The sequence below is a fragment of the Schistocerca nitens genome, chromosome 3 (assembly GCF_023898315.1).
Source record: "Schistocerca nitens isolate TAMUIC-IGC-003100 chromosome 3, iqSchNite1.1, whole genome shotgun sequence".
NCBI lineage: Eukaryota > Metazoa > Arthropoda > Insecta > Orthoptera > Acrididae > Schistocerca > Schistocerca nitens.
In genome coordinates this window covers 69,137,957-69,153,083 of record NC_064616.1, presented here as the reverse complement: position 1 = coordinate 69,153,083, position 15,127 = coordinate 69,137,957, and the positions used below count along the sequence as shown (strand labels likewise).

General features: G+C 42.9%; 1 protein-coding gene across 1 annotated transcript in view; it reads right to left on the bottom strand.

Annotated features, from left to right (window-relative positions):
* LOC126249270 (uncharacterized) overlaps positions 1 to 15,127 on the bottom strand; it is a 411,510-nt gene that overhangs the window by 136,611 nt on the left and 259,772 nt on the right. Inside the window, exon 6 of the mRNA XM_049950924.1 lies at positions 6,455 to 6,568. Within this exon, the coding sequence (XP_049806881.1) occupies positions 6,455 to 6,568 (114 nt within the window). The remainder of the gene's footprint in view (positions 1 to 6,454; positions 6,569 to 15,127) is intronic.

The window sequence follows — 15,127 nt, the reverse complement described above, 5'->3', positions numbered from 1 at the left end:
AATTGATACTGTCTAAAATCGAGGTATATCACTCTCTGTATGCCTAATCAGGAATGACTGTTAGTTTCCGTCAGTCACGAAATCTTTGCTTAGTCTGTATGATCTGGATTTGAATCCATATGCAGAACGAGACGGTTCGTCGTGTCATTTGAAGTTCATACATATTCTCAACTAGATGATCCTGAATAACTTAAATTTTTAATATCATTTTGTGTTAAATAATAAGTACGGTATGTTACTTTGAAGAGGAAATCAAAAATACGACGAACTTACTACGTGCATTACCTATCTGGCGTAATAATGAGGGTGGTAACATTTCAGGTATGTCATTTATTGTAATAAATGTGAGCTTACAAGCCTTAAGGACAGTCTTACCTGTGATAAGGTGTTCCCTGATATTTGTAGTATCGTAGTATTACTTTACATCTTGAGTTATTGCGATGAGGAGCAGTGTTTTTCTAGTGGTGACTTGTTCGAACCATTTTGAACAGTCAAACGACTGTACCAAGGAGCGATTAGAGGACCTGCTAGACAGCTGCGTTATGTGGGTTGCATGCGAATCAGGCGAAACGCAATTCAGGTCGTTCGGATACTTTTGAACATGACTGTACATGTAGAGACAAACAAAAAATTGCAATTTTAGAAGAACTAGATGATTAATTCAAGAGAAAGAGCTTCATAAACTGAGCAAGTCAATAACGCGTTGGTCTGCCTCTGGCCCTCAAGCAGTCATTCGGCTTGACACTGATTCGTGGAGTTGTTGGATGTCCTCCTGAGGGGTATCGGGCCAAATTCAGTCCAATTGGCGCGTAATATCGTCAAAATACCGACACGGTTGAAGGCGCTGCCCGTAATGCTCCAAGTGCCACTCATCATGGTTCAGTTCGAAGCGGGACTCATCACTGAAGACAATTCTACTCCAGTCCGTGTCATTACAGGCCGAAGACGTGTCTGGAGACGCACCAGACAGCGGTAGAATACAAGCCTGTGTGTCGCCTGCCATGTCGACAACCAGGGGTAATGATCTAGGATGTCATTTTTTTCACATCAGGACGCCTTTGGTTGTCATCTGCGGTATCCTTACAGCACAGCGGTAAGTTGACGATATTCTACGCTTTGTTTTGTTGCCCTTCATGGCAAGCCATCCTGGGCTTATATTTCAGTCAGATAATGACCGCCCGCAAACCGCGAGAGTTGTAGAAACTCTTGTTTGTGCTTGTCAAACCCAACCTTGGCCAGCAAGGTCGTCGGATCTCTTCCCAATTGAGAATTTTAGGAGCAGGACCCTCCAACCACAATGGCGTTTTGCGGGCACAATGCGCAAGTTGCGCAGAATCTGTCGCGTATCCCTCAGGATGATGTCCAACAACACTATCGATCAACGCCAAGCCGAATAACTGCTTGCATAAGGGTCAGAGGTGGACCATCGTGTTATTTACTTGCTGAAATTGTGAAGCTCTTTCTCTTGAATAAATCGTCCAATCTGAAATTAAAAAAAAGGGGGGTGTATCTGCAGCGTATGCTCTGCGACTGTAGTTTGTAATTGGTGTTAAGGAAGCTGGTCTGAGTTTGGTAAGCGGTGTCTTACAGCACAAATGGTGAATCATAGATGAGTCACTACGGAAGAAGACTGTGGATATCTTTGTCGCGCTAGGTATATCAAGAGTAACAGGGACCACGAAGCAAACAACGTTCGTGGATTCGTCAGGAAAGAGTACTGATAGACGATTCTCCTCACACCAGTTACATGAATCATCGAATATTGGGCAGAACTGACACAAATAACGTAGACATACTGAAAATCAAATGATGTCAGACCTAAGTGACCCTCGCAAACAACCTATTTCTGAGCGGATGCCCGAAGATAGACAGGGCGTTTTAAAACTCAATGGCAAACTTCAGGAATAGATTCCAGATGTACCAAGAAGAAATAGATGCTGTGTCAACGCTGTTCCAGAAATGTGTAGTTCCCGAGTTATTCGAGCATGTTATTGTTACGCAGTGCACGCTCACATATTGTGTAGATGTACATATACAGTATGATTCCGTGATACTGCTACAAACGTTCAGGGATGACGGACAACGATAAATATATCAACCTGAGGCAAGGGATCCTAGTCCGAAAAAGACCGACTAGAAATTTATAAGCAAAAATCGTTCTGACACTACTGACAGTGGATATTTTCTACTGCAAGCTTTTTGATTTCCATATTTTGAGAGGTGAGAGTATGGACCAAAACAAGGAATAAAGTCCAGTAAACATGAGCTGTACAGTGCATACGTTAAGAGCTGTGGCCTCTTGATCATCTTTGCTACCGTGAAACACATCTCTTCTTTTGAACAACTGTTTATAGCTCTTGAGTTATGGAGCGTAGATACAATATTTACTAGACAATTTTTCCGTGTTTTGGTTCAAATGGCTCTGAGCACTATGGGACTTAACATCTGTGGTCATCGGTCCCCTAGAACTTAGAACTACGAGGGTTGTTTTTTAAGTAAGGGCCGATTTTATTTTTTAAAAAAGATACAAATACTTTTGTAAAAAAACTTTTATTTTCTGATTCTACACACTTTTACCTATTTTTCTACATAGTTGCCTTGTTTATTTAAGCACTTGTCATACCGTACAACTAAGTTTTTAATTCCCTCTTCAAAGAATTCGGCTGCCTGCTCCGACAGCCAAGAGTTCACGGCCACTTTCACTTCATCGTCGTCATTGAAGCACTGCCCGCCAAGATGGTGTTTCAGGTACCGGAAAAGGTGAAAATCGCTAGGAGCAAGGTCGGGGCTGTATGGTGCATGGTCCAAAACTTCCCAGCCAAAAGAATCAACCAAATCCCGAGTCTTTTGAGAGGTGTGAGGCCTAGCGTTATCGTGCAGGAGCAAAACTCCTTTTGTCAGCATGCCGCGCCTTTTGTTTTGAATTGCTCTGCGGAGATTCTTTAGAGTTGCACAGTAGGCATCTGAGTTGATTGTCGTTCCTCATGGCATAAAGTCCACTAGCAAAACACCGCGCCAGTCCCAGAACACAGTTGCCATAATCTTGCGCTTTGACAGCGTCTGTTTGGCTTTGACCTTGACGGGTGAGGTTGTGTGTAGCCATTCCATCGATTGTCGCTTGCTTTTGGGAGTGATATGGGATACCCATGTTTCATCTCCAGTGACAATTTGACTCAACATGTCATCATCCCCTTCTTCCACATAACGAATCAAAAAGTCCAATGAAGTAGCAAATCTCTTCCGTTTGTGGTCCTCTGTGAGGAGTCTGGGTACCCACCGAGAACACAGTTTCTTAAAGTTTAGGTTTTCAGACACAATTTTGTACAAAACCGATCTTGAAACTTGTGGAAATTCCAAAGAAAGAGTGGAAATAGTGAATCTTCTGTCCTCACGAATCTTTGTTTCGACTGCAGCCACCGAATCATCAGTGACCACAGAGGGCCGGCCTGAGCGTTCTTCGTCATGGACGTTTTGACGGCCATTTTTAAACTCTCAAACCCATTGACGCACTTTACCTTCACTCATTGCATTCGAGCCATAAACTTCTGTTAAATGACGATGAATTTCTGCAGCTGATAGGCTTCTCGCGGTAAAAAAACGTATAACTGACCGTATCTCACACGCGGCGGGCGATTCAATAATCGTAAACATTATAAAGTAGCACAGCGATGCGTACACGTCAGCTACAGAGCTGCAACTTGCATCAGTGTGAACGGGAAGGATGCCGGCAAGTGGCGCGGTAGCTTGTTGCGGCGTCCGCGCGAACTACGGGGCTATACGCGCGAACGGCTCTTACTTAAAAAACAACCCTCGTACTTAGACCGAACTAACCTAAGGACATCACACACATCCATGCCCGAGGCAGGATTCGAACCTGCGACTGTAGCGGTCACGTGGTTCCAGACTGAAGCGCCTAGAACCGCAAGGCCACACCGGCCGGCGGAAACTAGCAGTAACAGTCCTCTGCCAGAGGTATCAAAACAATTTTGTCTTATAACTTTCAACTCACGAAGAGAATAACCCAATTTTCCAGACACTTCACTCAGTGGAAGAGGATTCAAAATAAGCGAACACGGGTCTCGTCTTATCCGTACATATTCTACAGTTTCTAAAAAAACGACGGTCGAAGTTTTCGACATAGTTTAGATGCTTTTTCAGCGCGCGATATCTCAGCCGAAACAGGACCCTATGGCTAGCGTCGCGGGCTCCCACTTTTGTACGCTTTGTTCGAAATCCGCTTATTATTTTTATTTCTTTTCTCTTTATCGACCGAGGTCCGTAGAAGGTTACTACATGAAAGTTTCGAAGGTTACTACACGATTGTTTTCTTATCAAGTTAGGGGTTAAAAGAATGTTACATTAAATGCAAAATTACAACTGAGTTTTACAATGGCATACGTGTATCGTATATATGTGTGCATAGTTACTATCTTTTTAAATTCGTATATTTTTATATTTCACTCTTGTATCAATATTTACATTAATTATTAAACTTTATTCTCATTTTTATTCTTAAGAAAGATTTGGTACATTCCATGGAAGATACCGATCATAGAAACATTCGAAATATAGTAACTCCAAATACCACGAGCATCGCGCGAAGGCATGTTTGACACAGTGACATTTCTTCGAATGTATCTCACACGGGAAAGAAAGTCGTTAACATCTGTGAGGATTTCACGCGTTTAAAATAATTTCGGGTCAAATCAGGCATAACAGATGACCTTTCCGAAAACTGGCGTTTGTAACTGAATTATGAATGAAGATGCACCACAGGAATTTCACCGTAAATAATTTCAAATATTATTCTCTTTTATTATCTTAAATTCATTCACCAGACTTACAATTAGTAGAGGAATAAGGACAACGTTATTTCAATATGCACTGGAAAACATTCGTGTAGTAAGCTTCCATGGACATGGGTAAATAAATGTAGAAAAAATTATAATAATAATCGGGTCTGGAACACGGGTTTCAAAAGTGTGAAGGGCAACGTTAGCCACTTCGGCTGAACAGTTTATTCCCTAAAAGGCAGATAAGGTACGTAGAAAAATTTTGGCCGCTTAGTTTGACCAGTCATCCATTGAGCAAAGATTGGGTTATAGATCCTGCCATGTTCCCCTCTCGTTTCCGGACTAGGCTCTCTGGCCTGAAATTGATACATTAACCTTGTCCACCATCCCGGAACGTTTGTAACATTATCACGGAGTCATCTTCTATATCTAAATCTACATTATTTCTGCACTGCGTAACAGAAACATACTCGAAAAACTCGGTACTATGCATTTCCGGACACATGTTGACTTAGCCTTTTTTTTCTTCTTGTTATATAAGGAATCCATTCCTGAAGTTTTGCGGTCGAGTTTTGAAACAGCCTGTATATGTAGCAGATTGCCTAATCCAAAAATTTAATCATTCTCTGTCGAATAGCGTGGACACACACTCTCTGGGTGGTTAATTACACCGATTGTTAGACGCCAAGGAGAGTACGCTGCCAGACATAATGTAATCATGTAATGTTACCAACTAAATCTTGTTCTGTATATTGTCCTCATGCGAAGGGGGGGGGGGGGAGGTTCCAACATTATTACATAGCATTTCGCACTAGCGTGACTTGACGAACATCGTAATTGCTAACCAGATCAAATTGGTTGAAATGGCTCTGAGCACTATGACCATCTGAGGTCATCAATCCCCTAGAACTTAGAACTACTTAAACCTAACTAACCTAAAGACCTCACACTCATCCATGCCCGAGGCAGGATTCTAACCTGCGACAGTAGCAGTCACGCGGTTCCGACTGAAGCGCCTAGAACCGCTCGGCCAGCGCGACCGGCGCTAACCACATCATCGGAGTTGAACTTTAGAGAGTACATGTTTTTTTTTGGCGGAAATCCTGGTTTTTCGTCTCATCGTTGACGGACGTATGTGTTTCAGTGTTTGAGAAACGTAACAGCAGTCGTTTGGAAACGCTTCATTAGGTATATGTTTACACTATAAGACGTATCGCTGCATTAAGGTGCCCTACAGGTGGTTCAACGTTGCGTTAACCATGAACATCGTTTTATTTCGGAATAATCTGACCTCGCCGACCAAATCGAATATGCTATTTATTTAGAGATAGTTTTCGCAAGCCATTGCGCTAGTTTTGCCTCTCAGCCTTCATGTGGCTGTGTATAACGCTAATGCACAGAGTAAAATGTCATTGTACATCTAAAGAAATGGACGTCGCTACCTCTTATGACTTATGGCTAATTCATAGTTTGGTGACACTGCATATCTACCATTTATGGATGAAAGACGAAACACAACCATTATTTCAGTGACATAAGTCTTTTAATTAATGTTATTTTCAGCCTCTACCACTATGGATGTTATTTGAAGGATTTTCATTCAAACACCTACCTTGTTACTCATTATTCTAGTCATTTCGCTTTTTGGAGTGTATACTGACCTCTGCGGATTCTTCTCCAGACTCCGTTTCAGCCCCATTAAGCTGTGTTTCATTATCTCCGTCCGTGTCCTGACTTGATCCTACAGACATTATTTCTTCGTCGTCATCTGTGCTCTGCGAAAAACAAATATTTATCATACTAAATATAATTAGAAAAATTTGAGAAAACAATTATTATGTAGTTGCCATGGCAATTATGGAAAAATTATGTTTTAGTAAATTATACGTGAAATTTATTTACATTTACAAAGTGAATTTAATGAAAAATGTAGATAGGCCGTTACATGTAGAGGTGCGTACAGTTTGTGTATTACGCCTGTCATCTGCGATGTCGGGTAGCGTATTTCAGAAGTGTTAGACTTTAATTTAAATGTGGAAGCGGTACACGAACTGCTGCTGCTGCTTGCGTGCAGTTATCGTTTCAACTCTAAGGCTGAAAACACTTAAGTGCTGTTGCCTTGTATTAAAATAATCGCTCTTTAGATTGTAGCTCCGGCGGCCCGGCGTTCTGCTATTTCGAGCTTACCCAGCTGAAGCGATGTACGATGTCCCTCGGGTGTGATACTACGTAGCTGCACTACAAGTGCCAAGAGGGTACGTAGAACTAATTGTCTCTGATTGTAAATAGTGTTGATATTGTTGGGTCTAGCTGTAACTAGTAAACGAAGAAAAAACCTGTTCTCTATTATAAATTTTGGTAGGAATGTTACGACGGATAACTGGTTCACCAGTTCCAGCCTTGCCTCCAAACTTCTCAAGGAACATAAACTTACAATGGTTGGTACAATTTGCAAAAACAAGAGAGAGACTCCACCATCATTTGTAAACGAATGAGGTTGAAGAGTTCATTCCAGCATTTTCGGTTTACATGAGGACATAACGTGGCATTACTGATTTCAACAATGCACCATGATGCTGTCATTGACGATTCCACAGGTGATACTGCTAAACTGGAGATCAGTACTTTCTACAATATTATAAAACGTGGTGTTGATGTTGTTGATGAACTTTCTTCCTCATATGATGTATCAAGACGGTGGCCACTGACCTTCTTCTTTGCTCTAATGAATGTGGCAGGAATTAGTGCCCAAATAATTTTTGTTTCTAATACAGAAACGAAACATATACGTCGGAAGTTCTTGAAGAATTTCTCTCTTCAGCTTATCAGGAGCCAAGTGAATCAGAGACAAAATGTGAATATCCCTAGAGAGCTCGCTGAAAGTGTTGGACGACATTCAAAAGAACCTTTGCCTCAAGGACCTCTCAACAAAGTTAAAAAAAACAAAGTCGTGTGGAAAATGGCCACGGAGTAAAGACGAAGAAACAAAGTATACTTGGAAGAAATGTGACATATTTATGTATGGACCATTTCTTAGTAATGTGTGACGATTATTTCAGTAGGGGGAAATTATATGACGAGTCATGAAAATGTTTTTGCATAGTGTGTGGTGGTACTCTCTACACCCAAAGCATATTTTGTTGACGGTAACCTTGTAATGTATAAGAGAAAATGTATGTCAACTAATTTAGAATGTTTATGTTTTCCTAGATTATATAGATCTTTTTTGTTAATCTGATGTATTCAGTTATTTCAGTACAATAGCTTTGCACATAAAAAATTGTCGGTATTTTATGACTCAATATTCACAACACGTATGTGAGTAGTAATTAGTCAATAAATTCAGTTTCATTATCGTAACTGTATATTAATAATACACAATAATAAAATGGTTCAAATGGCTCTGAGCACTATGGGACTTATCTTCTAAGATCATCAGTCCCCTAGAACTTAGAACTACTTAAACCTAACTAACCTAAGGGCATCACACACATCCATGCCCGAGACAGGATTCGAACCTGCGACCGTAGCGGTCGCGCGGTTCCAGACTGTAGCGCCTAGAACCACTTCTTTTTTTTTTTTTGGGGGGGGGGGGAAGCATGAATATGGGATTGGAGCCAGATCATTCGGTTGATACATAAACGGGTGAAGGTTTTAGAGCTCGAACAGCTATCCAATACCTGTTCTATTGAATGCAATATGAAGCATATTACCGTACTTGCGACGGTGATCCGCGTAGTTTCTAATTTTAAGATATTCCGTTTCCATGTGTAACTGAAACTCGCTGTAATCTTCGCCCGTCAGCCGATTGAAGACATGACTTGTATATTGGTTTAACAGCCACATGACGGCATTATTTTTAGTTGGCGGAAAATATTTGACGTCTGATCTGTGCAGTAAGTTCGTGTCGATGTTATTTTCAGAAGTCCTAGTTATAAGGGCGACTTTTTGACGAACCCGTTGCCAATTGCGCATGCGGTGACTGCAAGTATATCTGTGGGGAACAGTATCCACTTGGTGACAATCTGGACAATGGGCTGTGTCGCTTAGCCCAATCGCATGCAGGCGCTCATTTGTGCTGATAATGTTGTTAACCGTTTTGTACCATGTCGACCTGACCAAGGACGGAAGTACACTGCTGCTGATGTTCGCCCACAGGACATGCCAATTGACTCCAGTGTGCTTTTGTTCGATTTTGTTCTTGCCTTCATATTGTTTCCTGTGCTCCAGAATGTCCTTGGCAGTTAAGGGTCGATGTTGGAGAAGGACCTCGCTCAAGTAGTTCTTTTCCAGATAATATGTGCGGGTGTGGGAGAGCTGGTAGTCGATCGTCTGCACATTGATCGGCGGTTCTACGCTTTTCGGCGCGACTGCCTCAAACAACTTTGCCGTAAGGGTGTCAGAGTAGTTTTGGATTAAGGATGTCATCCGTTTAATGTACAAAGCCATTGCTTTGGCGTTCAGATAGGTCACACCCATACCGCCATGCAGAGGGTCGACGGTCACAGTCTTCACGTCAAGAAAATTGGTCAACTTGCTCATTATCTGTTTGGCTATGACAGAGGGGATTGGAAAGACCTGTGCCACATAATATGCTCGCGACAGGATACATGTATTTATAAATTTAACCCTCTGAATTTGGTCCATACTGCGATAAACGTTATCTATTAAAGCACCCTTGACTTTGAACGAGACATCCCGCCAATTTTCCGTTATCATCCTTTGTGGAGGGACCGTCAGTATCGTCCCAAGAGATTTGTGTTCCGTAACATGGGTAGCCCATTCTAGGCCGACATCGTCAAGTCCCCTTATACGTAGAAATTTGCTTTTAGTTTCATTCATTTTTGCGCCAGAAGCGGAACAATAGATTCTGAGGTCTGCCTCCAGTTGAATCACCTCATCCCCGTTCCTCACGACGATGCCGACATCATCAGCATATGCCCCAACTGCAGTTTTCTTCCCGGCGATCGTTATGCCCGTCATGTGCTCTTGTACTAGCCGCAGCAATGGTTCTAGTGAGATGACAAAGAGCAACATGGAAAGGGGGCTTCCTTGGGGGACACCTCTTGCGATGGTAATTGGTCTTGTGAGCTGGCAGTTGACGGAGATCTTGGCGGCCAGACCAGTGATCATATTGCGCACGACAGCGATGGAGTCCTGCCGGAAGCCCATCCTCCGCATCGTTTCGAAGAGTTATTTATGGCTGACACTATCAAGTGCTTTATAAAAGTCGACAAAAAGGAGGCCGCAATTAATGGTGCTGGCAGACGACAGAGCGACGATATCTCTATATTGTGCTGTAGTCTGAAGTATTGATCGCCTATAAGCACAAGTTTGCTGTTGCCCAATTATGTTTGCGGTCAACGGCATCATTCGATTGTTTAAAGCTCTCGCAATAATCTTATAATCTGAATTAAGAAGAGAAATCGGCCGGAAGTTGTTAATCTTTTTACATCCCTTATTTTTAAGAATCAACATGATTTTACATTCTTTAAGTTCTGATGGTACAAACTTTCCCCGCAGTACGTCATTAACGGCTTGTGTCAACTTATCACCTATGATACTCCAATATCGTTGATAGAATTCGATCGGAAGGCCATCAGGGCCCGGCGATTTACTTTTAGGGCAGCCGCGAATTATTTCAAGGACTTCATCTGGACTAAAAGCCGAAAATAAGCTGGCGTTGTCGTCGGCCGTATTTGTGGAGGTTGTAAGCGCAAATAACTCATCCAAATCGTCCTCTTGCGTTGCTTCTGCCTCATACAGGGCACTGTAATACCTGTGGATTTCTCTGATTATCTCGTTTTGCACAGTGAGGACAGTACCGTTTCCTAATTTAAGTTCGTTCATGAATATCCGTAGTCGGTTCTTCCGGTGTTTAATCAGATGATATAACGCAGCCGTTTCGTCCTCACTAACAGATCTGGCTTTTGACTTAAGTTTAAGACCCTCCAGTTGTTTTGTCTTTAAGCTTAATAATGTCGCTTTAATTTTCTCGATGTCGGACAAGCGCCTGTCTGAGCCATTTGCCTGATCATACAAATCCCTTAAGACCATGTAGTAAAATTCCATTGTACGGTGAACTGCCCGAGATCTCTCTATACTATAAGATATAATTACTTTTCGTAATTTGGGCTTCGCCTTGCGGGTCCACCACTCCAAAATACTCGGAAAGTTGTGTACAGTGCGCAAGCAAAATTCCCAAGCTGTCTTTAATTCGACCTCGAGCTCGTCGTCTGTGAAAAGGCCGACGTTCGTGCTCCACTGATTCCTAAACCAGTGAGTTGGTTGCCGGTGTAAGTTTATGCAGGCACTCACACTACAGTGGTCAGAGAAGCTGACTGGAGTGATTTCCACTTGTAGCAAATTCCTCACTATGTGACTTGACATATAGATTCTATCAATCCTGCTACTGGAATTATGTGAAATGTGCGTGTATTTCACAAGCGTGGGATACTTAACTTCCCATGCGTCCCTCAGTTTCATTTGGGAGACAAGAAAGTTTAATTCAGGGGAATAATTAAAATTGGGGGATTGATCTTTATGGTGCAATACACAATTAAAATCGCCTGCAATGATCAAGTTTGGAGAGTCTCTCCGCAGTAAGTAAATGATATCCTCCTTAAAAAACTTTGATCTGTCAGCGCGCCGTGCACTTCCAGATGGTGCGTACAGATTGATTACACTGACGTCCATGATATTCACGCCTATCCCCCGTCTAGAGTCTAACTTTTCGACATCGGTTAGAGGTATTCCTTCCCTGACTAAAATCGCTGTGCCAGCACTGAATTCAGGAGCGAAATTGATTATTGCAACATAGCCGGGAATGTTAATTTGCCATTTAGCAACCTCTTGTAAAAGGGCAATATCTGTACCAGAGTCAAACAAAAATTGTTTTAAAAAAGGAAATTTTAACTCTGACGTAATCCTATTGATATTAAGGGAGGTGATAGTATAGGCCTGTAGCATATAGGTAATGAGATGTAAAAGTATAATAAAACGATGGCATCGAGCTCAAGAGTGCCGGCTGCAGAATTAAAAAAGGTATAATGTGAGCAGCCATGAGTGGATTACTGGATCAGTAAGCGAAATAAAAACCATAACAAGTGATACACTACGAATCATAGGCCGGTTGTAGCAAAAACGACACAGTGAATGCTGCGAATCATAACCGGATAAAAGGACAAATGGTTCAAATGGCTCTGAGCACGATGGGACTCAACTGCTGAGGTCATTAGTCCCCTAGAACTTAGAACTAGTTAAACCTAACTAACCTAAGGACATCACAAACATCCATGCCCGAGGCAGGATTCGAACCTGCGACCGTAGCGGTCTTGCGGTTCCAGACTGCAGCGCCTTTAACCCCACGGCCACTTCGGCCGGCGATAAAAGGACAGAAAAAACACGAAGAAGCTTTGCAACCTTAGGCGACAGCATAGAACAAACCTTGTACCAACGGAATTACTACTGTGGAGGATGGGCTTCGCCAAGTTCTTTGCTGTTCATATCACCGGATCGTTCCCTCACAATTTCATAACTAATATTTCGGGGTACTACATCCTATTGCGACGAAGTGGAATTGCCCTTGTTGCGAGCAACGGAGAGATTTGGCTGTGGATTGAGCCTTCGTCGTGGGGCGTTTTGGGGTCCCGGAGTTTTTGTGGATTCTTTGAGACGCGGTGGTGTCGTTGTCGCAGCACTGCCGCCGGCAGCTGGCAGGTTGGTAAACACTTTCGCTTGTGTACTTCCGCCTGGAACTTGTTGTCGGGCGTCAGCTGTAGAGCGTTGTTGACACAACACTTCTTCACTGTGTGCGCGTTGTAGCGGCTGTTGTCCTTCGGGCGCGGCACTCAAAATTGGAGGTTCCTGTTCATGACCCGGCGTCTCAGAATTCGGCATCCCCTCAAGTCCATCTGCACTGGCTTCAAAATCGACCCGCATAACATCATCTGGTACTAAATCCTCCGCGATTGATGGTTTTGGTTTCCGGGCTGCAGGAGTCGTGTGAGATACTTCCTCATCTGAATGCTCATCACTACGTTCCAGCGGCCTTTTCTTTTGCTGAGATTCACTTTCAAGACAAACTGGCGCAGCAGTTTGCCGTCCTACGAGTGGTGGAAACGCATCAGCGGTTATGGGCGGGGCCTCGGAGGTAGTTGCCTGGGGAGCATCAACATCAGGGTGTGAAGAAGAACCAGAAGTATCTACTGCCATTACCTCGATAAGTGTTAATCGACGCCGCGGCTGGAGATTATTTTTTAAGACAAAAACTCGGCGGGGGCAGTCCTGGCGAAGATGGCCTAGTTCATTGCAGATATGGCAGGTGGGGGCTTGACCAGAATATATAATGTGAGCCTTATAACCATCAACCGTGATGTGAGAAGGAATATTCATTTTTACTTCCACGTCCACAGATCTAATCCCATTGAAACATTGTAATTTGTAGCGAGACGACCACTTTTCGTTGACAATTTCTTTAACCTCACCAAACTTAGAAAGTGCATCTTTAATGTTAGCATTGTCAATCTCTATGGGCAAGTTAAGTACTCGAATTGTCTGAATCGAGGTATCGGCACGTGTTACAGTAACCATACTAGTGGTGCCGTCGCGATGAACAAAAGGGACTTGTTTGCCGATTTTTTCAAGAAGTCGATCAACTGCTACTGGACTGAGAAACTTGACAAACACGCAATAACGATCAGAATCTAGCTGGGTGGTGTGCACAGAATCAGAAGTGATGCCTATTACCTCGGTTAGCCAGTCATGAATCTCGAGGGCGGTCGGTTGAACTCGGCGGGTATCCTTGTCAAAGCCAAAAACAAGGGTGTTTTTCCGGATGGTGGTAGACATGGCGCTGCAGCTGTATGGAATCCGGTCAAGCCCGAATCCCGTACAAGATCGGCAAGTTGCTGACGAAAAGGACGACCAAAAAAAAGTACAATACACGTGAATCACTCGGAACACAGGAACACACAACGGCAAACAGTAAACACTGGCAAGGAAACCGACGATGCGGAGCAACCAGCTAGCACGTCCGACCGCGGCGACAGCGAAAGCCGGAATTGTCGGCTAATCTCGCGCGACCCTGTAACAGCCTCTCTACATTTCTCATTAAATTTACTTCGGAAATGTAAATAAATTTGCCGGTCGGTGTGGCCGAACGGTTCTAGGTGCTTCAGTCTGGAACCGCGCGACCGCTACGGTCGCAGGTTCGAATCCTGCTTCGGACATGGATGTGTGAGATGTTCTTAGGTTAGTTAGGTTTAAATAGTTCTAAGTTCTGGGGGACTAAGTTCTGGAACCACTCGGCCACCCCACCGGCACACAATAATATTAGTAGATAGTAATAACTTACAATTGATTAAACCGCTGATTTCATTGTTGAAATATTCAAAATATATTAAAAAAAACTACGTGTGGTGTATTACACCCCACACACCACTACACTAGTGTAAGAATTCCAGGTTACACCACTGCCGGTTAAGAATTGTGATCACAATCTTTTCTCGTCAAATCCAGCAGAAGTAGTCAAATTTGTACCGAGAACTCTAGAATTGTAGTATTCCTATCAAGGAGACAAATATATATATATATATATATATATATATATATATATATATATATATATATATATATATATATCCCGAAAGTCGGGCACCAGCCATGTCTCCGCAATATCCTTTCTTTCAGGAGTGCTAGTTCTGCAAGGTTCGCAGGAGAGCTTCTGTAAAGTTTGGAAGGTAGGAGACGAGGTACTGGTAGAAGTAAAGCTGTGAGTACCGCGCCTGAGTCGTGCTTCGGTAGCTCAGTTGGTAGAGCACTTGCCCGCGAAAGGCAAAGGTCCCGAGTTCGAGTCTCGGTCGGGCACACAGTTTTAATCTGCCAGGAAGTTTCAGTTTACTTACTTTTTCTCCATGTGTCGTTTTCATTTGACTGCCCCTTATAGACGTAAGCTACCATTCAAATAGGAAAGTGTGACTTAACATATAGAGATCGTAGAATCTACAAGTAGTATTATATTCTGAGATTTGACATGAAGTAGAGGAGCGTGTTGTACCTGTAGGATGATGTACCTAGAAACACGTGATATTTCCTGGGCGGAATTTCAACCTAGTGACTGATTTTAGAATTGCATCTAGGAATGCACACTCCGAGCCATCATATGCAGTTACCGGCATTTTGTACTGTTGTTTATTACCATTTTTATGAGACATGAGGTTGTGTTTTGTGTAGCGTTTCTAACAAGGGAAACTTCCCATTACACCACCCTCAGATATAGAGGTAAAATGGTCCAGCAGCTAGCCAATCAAAAACTGAACACAGGTCGAGCACGA